The sequence below is a fragment of the Nymphaea colorata genome, chromosome 11, assembly GCF_008831285.2.
Source record: "Nymphaea colorata isolate Beijing-Zhang1983 chromosome 11, ASM883128v2, whole genome shotgun sequence".
NCBI lineage: Eukaryota > Viridiplantae > Streptophyta > Magnoliopsida > Nymphaeales > Nymphaeaceae > Nymphaea > Nymphaea colorata.
In genome coordinates this window covers 20,417,997-20,436,529 of record NC_045148.1, presented here as the reverse complement: position 1 = coordinate 20,436,529, position 18,533 = coordinate 20,417,997, and the positions used below count along the sequence as shown (strand labels likewise).

At 38.6% G+C, this 18,533-nt stretch overlaps 3 protein-coding genes and 1 non-coding gene across 4 annotated transcripts; 3 read left to right on the top strand and 1 right to left on the bottom strand.

Moving 5' to 3' along the window:
* The first annotated feature begins 885 nt into the window (after positions 1 to 885).
* LOC116263666 (uncharacterized) lies at positions 886 to 4,768 on the top strand. The gene is made up of 8 exons (XM_031643397.2): positions 886 to 1,318; positions 1,711 to 1,850; positions 1,961 to 2,059; positions 2,151 to 2,333; positions 3,149 to 3,340; positions 3,433 to 3,507; positions 3,965 to 4,111; positions 4,714 to 4,768. Exons 1-8 carry the CDS (start codon positions 886 to 888, stop codon positions 4,732 to 4,734), a joined length of 1,290 nt encoding a protein of 429 aa, XP_031499257.2. The 3' UTR covers positions 4,735 to 4,768.
* A 2,745-nt stretch (positions 4,769 to 7,513) lies between these two features.
* On the top strand, positions 7,514 to 15,089 carry LOC116263832 (kinesin-like protein KIN-14D). Its single transcript, XM_031643621.2, has 18 exons — positions 7,514 to 7,913; positions 8,572 to 8,847; positions 8,929 to 9,040; positions 9,233 to 9,342; positions 9,437 to 9,556; positions 9,635 to 9,838; positions 10,364 to 10,573; positions 10,650 to 10,724; positions 11,041 to 11,187; positions 11,264 to 11,408; positions 11,599 to 11,708; positions 13,147 to 13,308; positions 13,422 to 13,642; positions 13,986 to 14,067; positions 14,151 to 14,255; positions 14,375 to 14,479; positions 14,589 to 14,781; positions 14,861 to 15,089. Exons 1-17 carry the CDS (start codon positions 7,857 to 7,859, stop codon positions 14,766 to 14,768), a joined length of 2,421 nt encoding a protein of 806 aa, XP_031499481.1. The 5' UTR covers positions 7,514 to 7,856; the 3' UTR covers positions 14,769 to 14,781; positions 14,861 to 15,089.
* Positions 15,090 to 15,372: 283 nt separating this feature from the next.
* On the bottom strand, positions 15,373 to 15,524 carry LOC116265100 (U4 spliceosomal RNA). Its single transcript, XR_004174984.1, has one exon. It is a non-coding gene; the product is annotated as a U4 spliceosomal RNA (small nuclear RNA).
* An 81-nt stretch (positions 15,525 to 15,605) lies between these two features.
* Positions 15,606 to 18,303, top strand: LOC116263920 (pentatricopeptide repeat-containing protein At3g26782, mitochondrial-like). Its single transcript, XM_031643746.2, has one exon. It carries the CDS (start codon positions 15,734 to 15,736, stop codon positions 17,867 to 17,869), a length of 2,136 nt encoding a protein of 711 aa, XP_031499606.1. The 5' UTR covers positions 15,606 to 15,733; the 3' UTR covers positions 17,870 to 18,303.
* The last annotated feature ends 230 nt before the right edge of the window (positions 18,304 to 18,533 follow it).

Genomic DNA, 18,533 nt, shown 5'->3' with positions numbered 1-18,533 from the left:
ATTGAAGAAACTGAGGCCCCTCCCTCCTTCCTCCTATCCCAAAGTTACGACCGCTTTGGAAGCGAACCCTTTATATTCAGAACCGAATGTCTTAAACCAACTCTTTGAGCCAGCTAATTTGACAGAATTTTTTTTTTTTCGCTCCAAATCCAACACATAATCTATGTGAAGTTAGTTATATAAATTCATATCTGAACAAAATTTTATGAAACAATAAATCTATTTTCTGGTCCATTACGACCATCAATTGTACTCACCGGCTCTGATCAGATATGGGGTAAAATCCACTCCGCGTGTAATCCTAAGCTTAGTTCTAACCTCATAGTAAATGTTATAAGGGCAGAACTGTCTACTAAATTATACTGCTTATTGTTTACTTATTTAAAGATATTGATAAAATTTTTAATATATATATATATATATATATCTCCAAACAAGATCAGACTGTTTTAAACAGAAAAAGAGAACGATAATTCTTAATTAATTGTATATGAGCTGAAGGTTATCATCTTTTCTAATTTATGAGATATTCTTTGCAGCAACTTCAAGAGTTTAGATTAAGATCTATCCCCAGAAATAATGCGCAAGGTTCACGGGATTGGGGCAATGGCGGGCTTCTGCTGGAACTTATCCAGATTTGTATGCGAGTCTAACATGGGTTAGCCCAAAATTAATGTTTTTGGTTAATCCTAAGTCATATCTTATAACATGTAAAAAAAATATTAAATAATATTTTGCATTAAGATATTATTCAAAAGGAGTTCATAAACCAGCATGATTAATCCGGATGCCGGATAAGTCATATCTTATAGGATTCATCAGTTAATGCCCGTCATTTGGGGAGGGTCGCATCTGCCAGTTGATTCCTAATAGCGGAAGGAAACCATGCAACTCTCTTGCTTATATAAGCAGAAGAAAGGAAACCGCAAAAAATATTCCCCGCGGAGAAGGAAGCCAAGCTCAGGCCCGTTGTTGCGCTTTCCAAATCGGGTGGACGAAGCAAATCTTTCTAACGCCCGTACTCAGCTCCCCGAAACTGCCTTCCTATTTCTTTTCCCCCGCTTATTCTCTGCAGAGATCACTATTTCCTTTCTCTCTGCAACGGAAGGGTGCCCAAGAGATTCAGGCCTTTCTGCTTCTCCACCAGCATTCGTTATCTCCTCGTTGGTGTCCTACGAACTCTGCATGCACAAGGAGATGGAACGCGAGTCTGCCATTAATGCTCTCGTCGAGTTGGTGCAACAAGCTAGGATGGGATGCCTCGGACAGCAAATGCAGGCAGAGTTGGAAGACATGAGAATCGTACTTGCTGAAACAAGTAAGCTTTGTCCCCTGTCGATGCTAGTATGTGATTATGATTGTTCTTGATGGTTTTTTACAGAAGAACAGTGTGGTATACCTTCATGGCTGATCATATTATATTACCATTGATTCCTTTCCTCATAAGTTCACAAGCAGTAAAGTAGTACTGCCTACATTTCCCTGTGGGAAAGATATTGCTACATGTTCACGACAAAGAATGTGTGTCTGTGTGTACTGTCACAGGAACTGTCGCATGTTTCCTTTTGAATGTACTTTCGCTTGTCCAGTTCTGGTATTAGACCCATCGCAGGGAGGTTTCATTACATTTGCTCTTGTTCATAGTACAAAACATTTTTGTTGTCAAATCTATTGATGCGATATCTTCATCACCAACTTCATTCTGTTTAGTTGCAGTACTCGAGGAAAAGGACAAGGAATTGGCAAGAATTAAGGAGAGACAAGAACAGGAAAATCGTGATTATGAAAAGCTCCATAGAAAGTATGCAGCTTTACAGGAAATGTATGCTCAAGAAGAAGCCCGTAGACTGGTAATCATTGAACTGTTATTATAACTCGTTCTTAAGCCGTAAATGGGCTGCAATTCAAAAAATTTTGAGAATATCGTTGTTGACTTCTTGGTTTGCGTTTCTATCTACAGGCAGCAGTGCAGTCATACGAAGATGAGACGCGGCGAAGACTGACCATGGAAAAAGAAATTTCAACTTTGGTTAACAAATATGAGCGAGCTTCTGAGCAGGTTAAATCAGAATCTATTGGCTCTCTTCAGCCAAGTTTAAATTAATTAGCATGATCAAGTTTATAACCATGACTTCCTGTTTGGGCTGCAGGTTGTAACTCTTCATGAACGAATCTGGGACCTTGAACATGAAAACAATTTTATGAAGGAGTCTATTGATAGACTCCACGGCAATGTTAGTTTTCTGGAACAGGAAAAGAATTATTGGTGGCATGATGCAGGCTTTGCTCGCAGGCATGCTGCTACGCTGCAGCAGCAATTGGATGCTTCTTATGTAAGTAGGCTGCTCACCCATGATTTGGTTTCTGTCTTATATTACTAATGTTACATGGCATGAGGAAACTTGTTGTAGTTTTTGACTTCTTGTTCCTATGGCATATAAATTTATGGTTCACTTGTGTGGCTACCATCAAGTAACTGATTGGCATCAATTTATTAGAACATGTCTGTTCCATCAAGTCACTAAAGAAGATTCAAATCCAGATAAGGTGAAATGAATCATGTTGAATGACTAATGAGTACAGCGAAGTTATTGGAGAAAAGTGTGCTAGGTACTAATCAATTATTGGTGAACAGGATTTTTGAAGCTGCACATCACAAGGACGAGCAGTAATCAATTATCGGAACCTGCTAAAAACATGAAAAGACCTATAACAGTTATACCAATTATTACAGATTATTCAGCAAGGGTACAAAATTGTGCATGAAATTTTGGGTATTTTTTTAAGAAAGAGGCATGTGCATTAATTTTCTTTGTGCTATAACTGTGTAATCAGTAATTTATTCACAATATTGTTTAATCTTAAAAATATTCTTAGACGACAGGAAAGAAGGAGAAATTCAAGAAATCCCTTCCACAAAATCACTGTCGTATAACAATAAAATTATAAATAGCTATTCCTATGTAAATCAATTTTCACAAATTCTAAACCTGCATTCCTATTGGACTTGTTCATGATATGATCAATTTTTCCTTTTGGTTAGCTTCTTCAGTGAAACTGAACAATCTGTTGCTTTTCTGCATTTTTGTTTTATCCTTGCCTAGACTATGTTTGATATTGCCATCTGAATTCTGCTTTATTCATTCAGGCTTCATTGCGGGTCAAGGATCAAGAGATCAAGTCATTGCGAGAGGATATTGAGGATATCCATCAAATGCAAGAAATTTACGTGGACACACATCAACAACCAGTTCTAGTTCAGAAGTTTACTGATGAACTGCATAAGTGCAAAAAGTCTATGGAAAATTTGTCCTTAGCTATTGAAGATTTCAAAGCAGATGTAGATCTTCTGATGCCTTGATATAAGATAATTCTTCTGCAAATTATCATATATTGTGAATCTCATTCGTGTGATTTCATTTGTTATTGCAGAAAAATGTCATATCACAGGCTGAGCAACTTGAGGAACTTCAGCATCAGCTTCATTCCATTCAATTGGACTTGCAGGTAACTTGCATGATTCACATACAATACTTACCTTACTTTTACAATCAATTTCATCTTCTGGTTTCTACCATTAATCCACCTTTAGAATCGACTCATGGATTACACGTTCTGCATTCCTTATCATTTTTTCTGTGGCATTTAGCCTTGATGTTTTCTACTGATTTTGTTTTGAAGATGGACTTCAAAAATTCTAGACCTATATCAAGTTTTAAGATTTTAGATCTAGCTCTCTATCTTGTCAGACATGAATTTTCTATTCAATGGCATGTTGAAGAACCATAAACCACTTGTTGTTCATTATGCTAACCGTAACCATATGGAATCATGCAGTTTCTGATACAAACCAACTTGATGTTGATGTTTGGTGGTGCTTAAAACTTGAAAATGTCATAATTGCTTACCATTTTGATCTTGACAGCCCCAAGATTTCAGTTTAATTTTTATTGTTCATGTAAAGGTTGCTGAAGATGAGTCTTTGGCTATGAAACAAACAAATGAAGAACAAAAAAAGGAGATAGAGGTGCTGAAAGACCGGCTTGCTGATGTGAGCATTGAGCTGTTTGAAAGCATACTCCTGCAAAAAAAGTTTCAGAGCACAATTAAGGTACTCACCGATCTCTTATTTGCCAGAATGTGTTATTCAACTGTAATGGACTAGTGTTGGAACCCTCTATTTATTAGTCGTTAAACTACATATAATTCAAGGGATACTGTCCTGGAAGGTTGAAATCTGCTTTTTCCTTTGCATGAGACTGAAACCTCCACAAAATCAAGCAAGCATGCATGCATATAGAGTCAAAACAGACAACACACATAAACGTTGTCGATACCACTACTAGATGCTTTGATATAACTGATGTTAAAAAAGAAAAGGGCATTTAATCCTTTATTGCAATTTTTAGCACAAAGAGAAACAGCTTTAACAGTTTATCTCTCCCAGATGCATACATGGATTTCAAGAAACGCCTAGCTTGATGCAAGTTTTAAAGTGAATAAATCGCTATAGACATTTCTACTTGCAACTTTGCATTTTCAAGGAGTTGATTTCTCAGCATTTTCATCGACAAAAAATGTTGGCATGATCTAAAGGTTAATTCTGATACATTTGTTGGCTTCCTCTTTGCGCACACTTGTCTACTTGCTCGTGGGGATGCATGTGGTTTTGTTTTTACTTAATTCTCATTCTGTTTAATCTGAAACCTGCAGAGATTGCAAGCAAAGGAATGAAGTTGCCTGGTGGAAGTCTTTGAGTGGAGATCTGCAAAAGAAAAGCTTCTTTTTGAAATTGGGTGCTTGGAAAACCCTCTGTGCACCTCCTCCTTGATCTGCTTATAGCAATGTTTCCTTTCAAACTCGACAGACAGTCCTCGACATTAACAGAACCGAAATTATACTTGGAACATTTATGATGATCAACTCTATAATAGAGTGCTTGATGCATACAGTAACCAGGAACCCTGCTTCCTTTAAATTTTGCTTTCCTGCTTCCAGTTTGCTTCTCCCTTCCCCAAATAATCTTGCATATCTTAATTACTCTTTCTTGGGATGTTGGCTTTTGCGCTTATATTTTCTTTTAATCATCTGCAAGATTCTTTCGAGAAGGTAAAAGGCGACCAGGGTCATTCATTTGGTTGTCGATTTACACGAGGTCCAATTAAGTAGTGAGCTATTTGGGAAAAACTGGCGATAGGGATTCGTGATCCCAACCTTTTATTCCACACAGAATTTCTTTATTAAAAAGTACAAAACATTAAAATGCAAAAGGGACTGGGAATCGTACAAGAAGCTAACATAAAAAACCGAAGTTAATGATGTGATATTTTTATGTTATAAAACAGAAAATATCTTTTCATCGTATGATAATTTAAATGGTAGAAGCAACGTGCAGGTTTTTGTCCACGCCAAGGCATGAAGATCTAGTTTTCTCATGATAATGGAGAGTTTGTTTCCTAAAGAAACCCTAAAAAGTTATTGGAAACTCAAAACGGTAAAAATTATATGAAACCAATAAAAATATGTAATTTGTTTTGTAAAAAAAAAAATGAAAACGATTTAATATTCTTTTGAAGGAACTCATGGAAATACCACGATATTTTTACTTTGACAACATTTTCAATTGAAATGCTAAAACGGGGTTCGAAAGCTCTTTTACACAGTTTTTTTGTCATCCAAACGAGTATAGATCTTGTTCGTCAGATAGAAAAGGTGTGTTTGTTTCACCGTAGATTTCAAATCCGCAGTGATACGAGATCCTAGTGATCTCAAAACACTAAGATATTTGATCCATGCGGACTCGGATCAAAAGTCTGAAGCTATCAAAACGCTACCGAAGCTTTTGGATGTTCACAATTCAATCAAATCCAAATCCCACACGTTCATCTGACCCGGAACCGATTGTCTGTACCTCAAGGCATGACTCACAGAGTCACAGTTTGTCTGATAAAGGCCGATTGCAATTTCATCTATACAAGTAAAGCATTTTCTGCTAATTTAATCCCTCGATTATGACCGTTAGTTCAATAGGTGGGCCCATAATTTGAATTTTCAATTGAAATCCGGTACTGCGACCCGTTGAGCTAAAAAATGCTACAGCTTAGGAATCAAAGTGAATGAACTAAATTTAAAGTTATAAATGGGTTGGTGAGTATGAACAAATTTATAAAAAAAAAAAAAAAAATGCAGCTTGTGATTGTTCAACCCACTTTTCCAAAGTAAATGCTCTTCACACCATGTAATATTTTAACCATACGAGGAAAAAGGTTGTGATTCCTCAGCATGTGATAACCAAAGTTACTTGGATCAAAGTTCATAGCTTGGCAAAAAACTGATTACCATTTCGAATTTGGAGCATTGTGATCAAATCACCTCAAAACTTTCATGCATAAACAGAGTTAAGTGATATTCATTTCTTGTTCAATTGGAAGTTCTCATGCTTATGGAATTGGCACCGAAACCGTCATTTTCGGATTCAGTGGCTCATACTATCCGTAGCTAATGCTCTAATGAGATGTCAACTTCCACAATAACAAGTTGATGGATCAATCACATTGCGGTGGTTGTTGTTATTGGCACAAAAAGGAAAAGGCTGACAGGAAAAAATTGATCCCGGCCAGCAAAAAAGAGCAGTAGTTGGGTGTTCACTTGAACAAGCTAAGTACCAACAACTAGCATCACGTGGAACACTTGCTTTTTCCTATAAAAGTATGAGCTGAAAATTGTTCAAGCAACAAAACTGTGTCCTTTTGAGCTATAGTAGTTTGCCATGGGCTACACCAACATCCCCAGTTTCGATACTTTTCCTGATTTTTATCATATCAAGTCACATAGATGTGATTTTGTCCAGCTTTGTTTAGCACAAAATATTAGTTAGCTTGTCAAATCGTATCATTTAATTTGGTTTCTTTGGAAGCTCGAACTTTATTAAAATTCTATAGTGCATTAAAATTTTGCCAGTATAAATCATCTCGTTTCTATGTATTATATATATACTCGAAGTTATACATAAGCATTTGATTTTATTGCAAGGTTACGAATCATAACATATGGCAAAGTAATGGATCATCTTGATAAAGGAATTGAGTGACTTAATCAACAAACACGCCTAAACCGAAACTGGTTTGAAAAATTGGGAAGACGGCAGATGGGTTTAGATTCAAATGTAGTTTTAGACGGCTTGATTCGACCCAGATCCAAATCCTGAGATAAGCAATGCATCCAAAGAGAAAAACTGGGAGCCCAAGATGATAAGGTTTCAAACCCAGCCAGACATACATTCCTTGTATTATACGAAGATTTATATCTTATAATTCCTTGGGTTCAGTTTAAAATCCAATTCAATCCGATCCGCTTTTACATCGAATAGAAAAGGAGAACAAGCTCAGAGCATGCTATGGATTTGGAAACTCAGCGTTGTCCAGGGGCATTGTTGTCAACACGAATTGCAGGTAAGGAAAGCCTTTTTGGCCCGCCCAGATCGAATCGATTCAAAAAATTTCAAATCTCTGTCTTTCTTTCTCTCTCTCTCTCTCCCATTTTTCCGTTACCCTCTGCTAACCCTACCTTTGCTCGATCCGTGCTTCTCTTCCTTTGCTGTTCTCACAGAGAAATGAGGAAAAGATAAAGAGGGAGGGAAGTAAAGAAGAGGGTAGGAGCAAAAGAGGCGTCAAACACGCCGGCCGACGGAAAAGCATCGCGTTTTGGCTTCTGATCCACGCCAAGAGAACGGAAGAACTTCTTCCTTTTCCCTTCTTGATCTGTTTTCTGGTTTTCCGAGTATCTTTCTTTTCATCCGTTGCTTGTGCGCTTTGAGCTGAAGAAGGGGCGTAAAGTTTTGTTCTCGGAGTAATTACATGTCGTTTCGGAAGGAGAACAGAGCATCTGGCAAGCCCCCCAGGAGCCCTTTCGGCGTAAGTTTATTTTCCCGTGGATTTTTCGCTGTTTTCTAGCATCTTTGCGCCAGCGCTGGGATCTCTTTGGTCAGTTAATGCAGTTCCTGCTTGTCGGATCTGGTTGGTTTTCGGGCAGTGGTGAGGGATGCATTATTGCTTGCTTGAGAATTGTCAGAGTTTAGTCTCGTGGGTTTCTTGTGTTAAAATTGGGTTTCACATACGCTTGCCTGCACAGAACTTTCTTGGTGGACATGGGCTGTTAATCTTTTTTGGGCTCTATTCTGCTTTCTGAAAATTCTGAACTGGGATTCCATTGCTAGTGCCAATTTTGTGAGGTTTTGCCTTCAAGGTGGTTTGAATTATACATTTATATGTGTGGAGACGGAAGCAGTTTCACTTCTAAGAAGTTTGCAACTTTTGTGCCCCAAATGCCAATACCGAAGCAAGGAGAAGTTTCTTTCATATACTGAAAATTTGGTGTTTTTAGTGTATACGTCTGCGTATTCTAGTCACTAACTTTGGCTCATTGTTGGCCTTTTGTGGCTCAGAACAGACGTAGTATCTGTGGGGTTGGTCCTTGGTCTCACTACGACAACGTATTGTTAACACTGAATGGTGCATGTTCTTTTGACTACAAAATTTGTAATTTTCTATTTTCTGTTTATACATTTCTCAGGGAAAGGGGCTTTCGGAGGAAGTGCCTTTAGACAAGCGTCGGAGATTAGGGCGCGATACTGCCGGAATGGGGAGATTGGCGGCTCCATCCCTGAGGAGCAGACGGGCACTTTCTGATGCAAATGCTGGTCAAGTAGTGGGGGAATCTATGAGCAATGCCTCTTCAAACACCGAAGGCTTAAGTACTGAAGATGGTGGGTTAGTTGAGTTCCGAAAAGAGGATGCGAATGCACTTCTGAATGAGAAAATAAAAGGAAAAACAAAGTTTGATTTCAAGGTTTGTTTCTTTCTGCTGTTTCCAGTGAAATTATGAAATGGAGTCTCAGAGAGATGGTAAGAGAAACAATTTTGGTTTCAGGGCAAGTGCGAGATGATGACAGAATATGTAAGAAAACTTCGAGCTTGTGTCAAATGGTACTTGGAACAAGAGGAACTCCACGATGCTGAACGAGAAAAACATGTCAAAACATGTAAGTAAGATATAAGTGTTAATTTGGTTAGTGCTTTCTCATTTCTAGAGTTATTTCTTGTGCTGTCGGATCATATCAAGTTGATGTCTAAAGCCACCAATTATTGAACATATCATTTAGGAATTTTATAATGCATATGAGCTTTCACTAAATTTGCAAATATTCATTTTAAACACCTTCTTTTATGAATAGTGAATGAGCTGAACCAGAAGCTGGAAGAATTGACTTGTACGATTGATGAGCTAAGAAAAAACTACACAGAACTGAATGACAAATTCTTAAAGGAAGAAGCTGCAAAACTGGTAATTTAATATTTTTTATACTTATTATTATCTACTTGAGAATTTTTACTGGTGCTTTCTTGGGTTAGATCCTTGCTATCTTTCTTGTTTACAGGCTTCAGTTGAATCCTACCAAAAGGAAGTGCAGGCTAGAATTCTTGTGGAAAAGTCGCTAGCATCTGTATCAGAAGAGCTTGAGAAAGCACGTGAAGAAGTAAAAAATGCCAACGAACAAGTGTGTTCCTTTGCACCTAGGTTAAGTTCAACGTCCTTGTCAATGAATTGCTAACATGTTTCTTGCTTCCTTGTTCAGATAAATAAACTTCGTTGCGATCACCAAAGATTACAAGAATATAATTCCAGTTTGCAGCAATACAATAGGAACCTCTCCAATGATGCAGTTAATGCTTCTGCTACAATCACTAGGTTGCAAAATGAGAAAGCTACAATCATGGAAACTTTGAGTGGCATAAGAGCTCATTTGGCTTCGGTGCAAAATCAATTAGCAGCTTCTAAAGTATGTTCTTTTGATCTCTTTCCACTCTCTCACCACTATCTTCTATTTTAATTGTTAATAATATTCCACTAGTGGTCTTCTAGATAGCTAACTATAGATATATCGCACAGCTTTGTGATTTATATTTCCCTTAGACTTCTTCTAAACTTTGCTTTTTTTTCCTGGTGATGAGTAAGCTTTTGAATCTTGAATCATTTCAAAATAGCTTATCGAACGGATGTGCTTGAACCTTGAAATATTTCAACAATCATGGATAGAACATCTAAGTTAAGATGCTGCTGTGGCTGGAAGCTTGTGCCATCTTGTATGTTTCCCTGAAGATTTTTTTTGGCCAACTCATTTCTAGCTTAATATTATGTTGAGAAATGTTTATCTTGTATCAATTTTATATTTCAAATTTCTGTTGAGTTGCTATTTTATATGTACGTCAGTTAGTATGTACAAGGTGCTTGTATTAATGTTTTCATGCATGTCATTTTATTGTGTGTGGATGCATAAGGATCTAGGAATTTGCTTGTTCATCAGGATTCCTTGAAAGAGGCTATAGATGCTAGAAACTTGGCAAAAGAGGAAGTGGCACGCATGAGTGCTGAATTGCAACAAATGAGGGAGGATAGAGATATGGAAAGGGCAAATGTGAAGACCTTGACTGCTGAGGTTGAAAGATACAAAGAATGGACAGGAAAATCCACTGCTGAGTTGGAACATTTGACAACAAGGGCTAATTGCTTGGAGGTATCGGTGAATCTTTGTTTTGAGAATGTCTATATGATGGTTAACTCAATCATCTTTCCACATTCTGTTTCTGCAGGAGAGTTATGAATCTCAGAAGGAGCGAATAAGAATGCTTGAGCAACAGCTTAAAATTGCTCGTGAAGAAAAACAGGTTGACCAACTATCATCTTTTGAGTTTGGGGTTTATTTGTACAGTTTGTTACTTGAATTCAGTCGTGATATGTTTTATCTGTTTTATATTTTTATGTCTTATGAGGCCTGACAATTGACATTCAACTTAGTTTTATTTTTGTGTTTTGATAAATTTATCGTGCTAGTTCTTTGTATTACTTTGTCACATGGATCACTTTTCGGATGAACTAGTAAATTACTGAATAGTGCGAGTTAAGTTTTTATTGGTTAATTTAAGTTATAGTTTTCACTGAGGTTTAGATAAATTTACTTTCTTGCCCATTGTGATGTATCAGATGTCTGAAGCGTCAGTCTCGGATTTGAAACAAGAATGCGAAGATAGGAAAAAGGCAATGCGAGAACTTGAAAATGTCCTTGCAGAGAAAGAACTACTAATTTTTGAGGGAGAGTTGGTCCGCAAGAAGTTGCATAATGCTATACAGGTACCTTTTTTTTAATGTTACCTGCGTAGTTTTCTTTTATGTTAGTTTACTTGATAATTTTTTGCTTTCATTGCAGGAGTTGAAGGGGAATATTAGAGTTTTTTGCAGGGTCCGCCCTGTTTTGCCAGATGACGAATATGGTAGTGGTGAAGCAACTGCTATTTCCTATCCTTCATCCGCTGAGCTGCTCGGTCGTGGGATCGAGTTGGCTCAGAATCCTGGTAAAGAATATCCATTGGACTTTACTTTTGTGATAATGTAAAAAAAGGGATTTGAGTTCTTATTTCTAGTCGAGAGATTTTTTCTGCACTATGAATGAAACTTTGATGTTGGCTATAGAATGTTACATGCAACGCTGCATTTGATTGTATAAGTTCAACTATTTACTTGAAACTGGATTTGTTTTTGCAGGACAAAAACATTCATTTAGTTTTGATAAAGTATTTAACCATGATGCATCTCAAGAAGAAGTGTTCACTGAAATTTCCCAATTAGTTCAAAGTGCTCTGGATGGTTATAAGGTGACTATGCTTCTTTTTATGACTTCCATGGAGTGTTTGGTACGGTAGCAGAAATGATGCTTGTTGAATTAGCATGTCACCATCTTGCAAAAGGAGAGATGACTGACTTAATTTTTCTCCCTTGTTAAAGGAACTGGACGATCTTAATTTGCTCCCATGTTAAAGAAATTCTTGACTTGTTGATGATGCTTCTAGAAATGCATACTGGACGATCTTAATTTTTCTCCCATGTTAAAGAACTGACAAAAAACTGGATGATAGCTCTAATCTTCATACTCAAGTGCACCTAGGCATAGAACCGCAAAAAAATTTCCTAATTCTTTTGTCTTCTGTTTAGGCTTTTTTATTATCTTTTATTTTTCCCTTTCCTTTGTTTTATTTTTTTTCTTCTCTCTCTCTCTCTCTCTCTTTCACTTTTGTTTTTTCTTTCATTGACACTTTTTGGCATCTCCTAAGTGCCTCCTTGTCTTTTTTGAAGAACCAACCTCTGTGGAGATTTTCTAGAGACTTTTGTTCCCTTGGGTGTTTGTTGCATCTCTCTGTTGTCAGTATGGGTGCTTCCATGATTTAAATGCCAAATGACTCATAATGTGTGCTTGCGGGCGTTGACGTTCAAGTTGGTCAGGTCAACTTTCTGACTAATGTGGATCATGACGAATTTATATTTGTATAAAATATGTAAATGTTTATGTACGGTATATCTGCTGTACATTTGATACTTTTTATGGTGATAAAGCAGTGCTTAGGATAATGTGCACAGAAGGTTTGCTCCCACATGCATGCACTCTGCATGTGGATTCGGGTTAATTTTCATTTATAATATTTATTCCATAAACTCGACGATGTATTAGTTGATTTTGGAGTTCTAAATGATACTGGTTGCATATTGCCTGTGATTTGCATCTTGACTAGTATAAGTCCTTCGACATGGTAGTGCCTCCCATTACAAATACAAGTTCTCGTTTCAATTTACCTTTATTTCCTCTGCAATTTGGTTTATCTTTTCTTCAGTGCCTGCTTTCGTTATTGCTTCTGTTGTCTACGTAATGTAAAAATTGATGATGTTGCTGAACCTCACATGAATCGGCTCTGGATTCAGCCAACCTGACTTCGTAACTTCTTGGTGTCATGACCAAAGGTATTATGCCTAGGTAGAGTCATACCATGCCTTGGTTTGGTTGTAAGGTTGTGGACAATTATTGGGTTAATCTAGTAGGAGGCTGATTTGATATGGTAGAGCTGAAGTCATCAATTCAATAAGTTTCTTTGCATTAGCAACCAGTATGCCATCATGATAATTTTCTCATTGTTGGTGTCTATTTTTGTTTTCATGTTGATATGCCTCTGTTTCCTAATGCATTTATTGGTTTTTAAGCGCTTTTTCTTTCCGTGATTGGTCTCTCAGCCTAATTCAGTCTTAAGTTTATCCTTTTGGTAGGTTTGTATTTTTGCTTATGGACAAACTGGCTCTGGTAAAACATACACAATGATGGGCGGAACTGAAGCTCCAGAGCAGAAAGGGTTGATTCCTCGTTCTTTAGAGCAAATATTTCAGACCAGCCAATCTTTATCTTCGCAGGGTTGGACATTTAAGATGGAGGTACGTCCATGTGACCAGAGACTTTGTCGTATGTGATATCCTTGACTAAATTGTTAGGTTATGGATATTTTATAATTTTATTACTAGCGACCTTTTCTTTTCCACAATTTCAGGCTTCTATGCTAGAAATATATAATGAAACAATAAGAGATCTGTTATCACCTAGCCGAGCAAGCTCTTATGAAACATCTCGACAAGAAAATCCCTGCGTTGGGAAACAGTACACCATCAAGCACGACGCAAACGGGAACACAACTGTGTCTGATCTTACTATTGTAGAAGTTGGAAGTTTGATGGAAGTCTCGTCTCTTTTTCATCGAGCTGCACAAAGCAGGTAGCTGAGTGTATAGTGATATATATGCATTATTTTTCTTGTGCTAAAATACTTTTTGGCTGTCAAAAATTTGCATAAACAATTTAGTTTTTCCTTCAGTGGTTCCTCTTATATTTTAGCCTGCGCTTCTGACTTGAAATTATGACACGAGAATCATGATTGTTCTGTGACTTGTAACTGATGACGCAAAGCTTTTCTTTAAACGGCAAGTTTCACTGTTAAATTCTGTCATTTTCCCCATCGAACGGAAGACCACCCCCCCCACTCCCCCGCCCCTCCCTCCTTATTGTTGTGCTATCTGGTTCGCAGTTTGGTGTTTGATTGATTGTTTCTGCTATCTCAGGTCTGTTAGTCGAACTCAAATGAATGAGCAGTCATCACGAAGTCATTGCGTTTTTACATTGCGAATTTCGGGATTTAATGCGGTACTGGTCATTTTCTTTGTTTGTCATATGTTTAAACTTTTGTTGTGATGTGCTTGAAATCCGACCGTTTGTCATATCCTCAGAGCACTGAGCGACAAGTAAATGGAGTGCTTAACCTTATTGATCTGGCTGGAAGTGAGCGCTTATCAAAGAGTGGATCTACAGGCGAGCGTTTGAAAGAAACTCAGGTTTGCTGCATTTCCTTCTCATATTATAGTTCTGTATCATTACAACAGGACAAACACACGGTTATTTTACATTCTTATTTGATGTTTATTGAAAAAGCTAAGCATCTGTTGTCGGGCAGGCGATTAACAAAAGTCTGTCGTGCTTGGGTGATGTCATCTTGGCCATTTCCAATAAGGATAACCATGTACCCTTCAGGAATTCGAAGTTGACCTACCTTTTGCAGGTAGAGATTCTGTCTTATATGTGTCGACATTTTCTGATAGTTCCAATCTTCCATTTATATGTCAGCGTTTCCCTCTTTATTCTGATGTTATATCTACCTGCTTTGATAGCCTTGTCTTGGCGGTGAGTCCAAAACGTTGATGTTCGTCAACATTTCGCCTGTTCCTTCGTCGGTAAATGAATCACTCTGTTCTTTACGATTTGCGGCGAAAGTTAATGCCTGTGAGATTGGAGTTCCTCGCCGTCAAACACATCTCCGTCCTTCTGATGCTCGCTTGAGTTGCAGTTGATGATTGTTGAAAGGTAATGTTCTCCTGAAGTTCTTTGTACTATGTTTATTTTCAGGTGCCTTGTTTTAACCTTTGTACTTTCTTGGTGTCAGGTCTCTTGATTGTGCAAATGCACTTGAGCTCCTCAATTTCTCTGCTGTAGTTTTGTTTTTTTCTTTGTTGGCTGCATAATCTTTATGCAGTTGTAATATGTATACAGGTATCTAATGGTGCCACTGTAGCATTATTTGTGAAGTATGAGGGATGATCTCTTTGGGCATCCTTGCTCTTTGAAATTGAAACCAAATCTAAATCTCTATTGCATTGTGGAAATTTGTGAAATTTTTGTCCAAACTCTTTATAGGTCGGCACGGCATGGAATAATTTGACATGAAAAATCTCTATTGCAAAAAACATGAAATAAAATAAACCACTCCTCGTCAACCTAGGTAGCTAAACTGAAATCCCCGGACATACCTTTTATAGGTAACTAAACTGAAACCACTCCAATGTTGGACTCAAACTTGTTAAAAAAATAGTGAGTTGGAAGTAACTAAAATGAAATCCCCGGTCTTACACGACCCAAACAAAAAACATAAATATTTGGCTTCTTAAAGAATTGTAGGGTTTGCCCTTAAGAAGGGGACCCTTCCAGAAATTCTCCGAGGCCTAGGCTGAACCTAGGCCTTGGAGGGGGTTTGGAAATAGTTTTCAACCAGCAATTGACGCGCCTCGGTTTAACCTCACTAGCTGCGTCATTGCCCCAAGCGCAAAGATACTTCCATCGTTTCCTCCGACGCTCTTTTATAGCCCCCGAGAACCCTCTTAACTCCTCTTTTCTTCGATACAGGACTAAAACGTTGCTCCATGACAAGTTCGTTACTCTCTCTTCTCGCATTCGTCTCCCCCACTTTCTAGTTATGAGCTAAGCGCGCGAAAACGTCAGGAAGCCAATTCACCTCCGTCGTAATCGGGCGGCTCTTTTGATGAGCAATGGATTTCTTCGTTTCAAGTCTTTCAAGCTATCCACCAAATCCAATACTATCAATCGTTGGCTCTCGACGGGATTTGAGGAACACCAGCTTACTTCTGTTCAGTGTGGGGCTCTTCTTCAGTCTTTCATGAGCACGAAATCTGTTGGGCGAGGCAAACGGCTTCATGCTTACACTATCACATCTGGTCTTCTCTTCAATAACACTTACTTGTGCACCAAACTCGCTGCTATGTATGCGAGTTTTGGCGAGATGGTTGATGCCGGGTTGATCTTTGATAGGATCGTGCTCAAGAGTTCTTTTCTTTGGAATGTCATGATTAGGGGCTATGCCAACAGTGGATTGCCTGAAGATGCGTTAGTTTTGTTTGGTGAAATGATCTGTTTTGGGCAGAAGGCCGACAATTTCACGTACCCATTTGTTCTGAAGGCTTGTGGTGATCTGCTGATGGTGAGGTTGGGGAGGGAGGTTCATTGCCAGATTGTGGTTCGCGGGTTTGCGCATGATCTTTACGTTGCGAATTCTCTTTTGGCGATGTATTTGAAATTTGGCGAGGTTTGGGTTTCCCGCCAATTGTTTGATAAAATGTCTGTACGGGATTTGACTAGCTGGAACACTGTGATATCCGGGTATGCTCAGAATGGCTATTTTGATGAAGCGATTTCTGTTTTTCGCGTGATGGAGCAAGCTAGGGTGGGTCAGGATAGCGTTACCTTTCTGAGTTTGGTGGCTGCATGTGCTAATTTGTCTGATTTGGAGCTCGCAAGACAGGTTCATGGGCGAATTGTCGGGGAGTCTTTGGAGTATGATGCCTTTGTCCGGAATTCACTGATAGATATGTACTGCAAATGCGGTTTCTTAGTGGGTGCAGTGAAGCTCTTTGAAGGGATCGTCGATAAAGATGTCGTGTCATGGAACTCCATAATTGCTGGTTGTGTTAGGAACGGAGAGCCAGTTAGGAGCTTCACTCTTTTCCGAAGAATGCGGGCTGAAATGGATGAAGTTGATCAAGCTACTTTGACCAGCTTGATTTCCGCTTGTAACCAGCTTACTGCCCTTCAGTGCGCACGGTGCATCCATGCTTACATTATTGAAATTGGATTTGGGTTTGACATAACTTTAGGGTCTTCTATCGTAGATATGTATGCCAAATGTGGCAGCGTCGAGTTTGCACGGCAAGTTTTTGATGAGATACCGACGAGGAATTTGTTTTCTTGGAGTGCTATTATTGCAGGCTATGGACTTCATGGGAGAGGGAAGGATTCACTATCACTTTTTGGACAGATGAAGCATAGTGGAATCAAACCAGATGGAGTTACCTGCGTTTCAGTTTTAGCTGCATGCAGCCATGCAGGTTTGGTAGATGAGGGTAGAGAAATTTTTGAAAAAATGTCCAGTGAGTATTCTGTAGTTCCTCAAATGGAGCACTACATTTGCTTCGTTGACCTCCTTGGTCGAGCTGGTCGACTAGAGGAGGCATATGATTTCATTGAGAGGATGAAAATGGAGCCCAGCATTGATGTGTGGGCATCTCTCCTTTCTGCTTCTAGAACACATAACAATATGCATCTTGCAGAAGCTATAGCAGATAAGATTTTTCATTTGAAGCCTAAAGGAACTGGGGTCTATGTTGCTCTGTCAAATATTTATGCATCAGCCCGTAGATGGAAAGATGCAGAAGTCGTCCGTGCAATTCTGAGGCAGAGAAAGTTGAAGAAGCCGCCTGGTTATAGTTTTGTTGAACTAAACCGAACAGTCCACTGGTTTCTGGTAGGTGACAGGTCCCATCCTCAGTCTGAGGAGATTTATGCTAAACTGGCTGATTTGAGAATTCATATGAAGGAAGCTGGTTACAAGCCTGATACAAGCTCTGTCTTCTATGATGTTGAGGATGATGTGAAGGAGAAAATGCTCGAATGTCATAGTGAAAGATTAGCAATTGCGTTCGTCCTCATCAACACAAGGCCAGGTACTCCCATCAGAATTGCAAAGAACCTTCGCGTATGTAATGACTGCCATTCTGCAACGAAGCTAATATCAAAGCTTGTTGGTCGGGAGATCATTGTAAGAGATGCCCGTAGGTTTCACCATTTCATTAATGGCTCTTGTTCTTGTGGTGATTACTGGTGAAACCTTTGTCATGCTCGAATCTTCTAATCATGCAACTGAACAAATGCAATGCTCCCATAATGGAATGGGTTGCCAATCAAATGGAATTCTTTTCACCGTAGACGTCTATATACTGTATGATAACTCAGGCCTCAACGCCTAAAAGGTCTTCATCTGGCAGGGTGACTTGTGAACATGACCACATTGAGTACAGGATGCCACAAGTTCAGAAACCCACAAGAGGACACCCTTTACGTGAATGTTGGAGCTGGGTAAGATGAACCTCGCAGATTTTCCTGACGCTCAGAAAAAGTGACGGCTCCTTATAGAGGAGGTTTCCTGACAAAATACTATATAAAATCAACACAGCGCTAGGTTGAGTCGGAGTGTCTGCATGGGCATACCTAATGTGTTTTGGAATCAAAATTCAATCTGAGATTATAATCTTAATTTTCCACTTCTTCTGTGCACACGTGGATCAAGATTAGATCTAATCTTCTTATGATTTACCCATTTTGTACCAATATTGCCTTTATCTCTAAAAACTCGGGTTACAGGGAAATTCAGTTATGAATTTAGGTTCATTGTAATCCACAATCAGCATCTGACTTGAAAGAGCTACCATGTTCATAGCTTTAGACAGGGAAACTTTACATCCTCTGCAACCAAACTTTATTATGGTCAC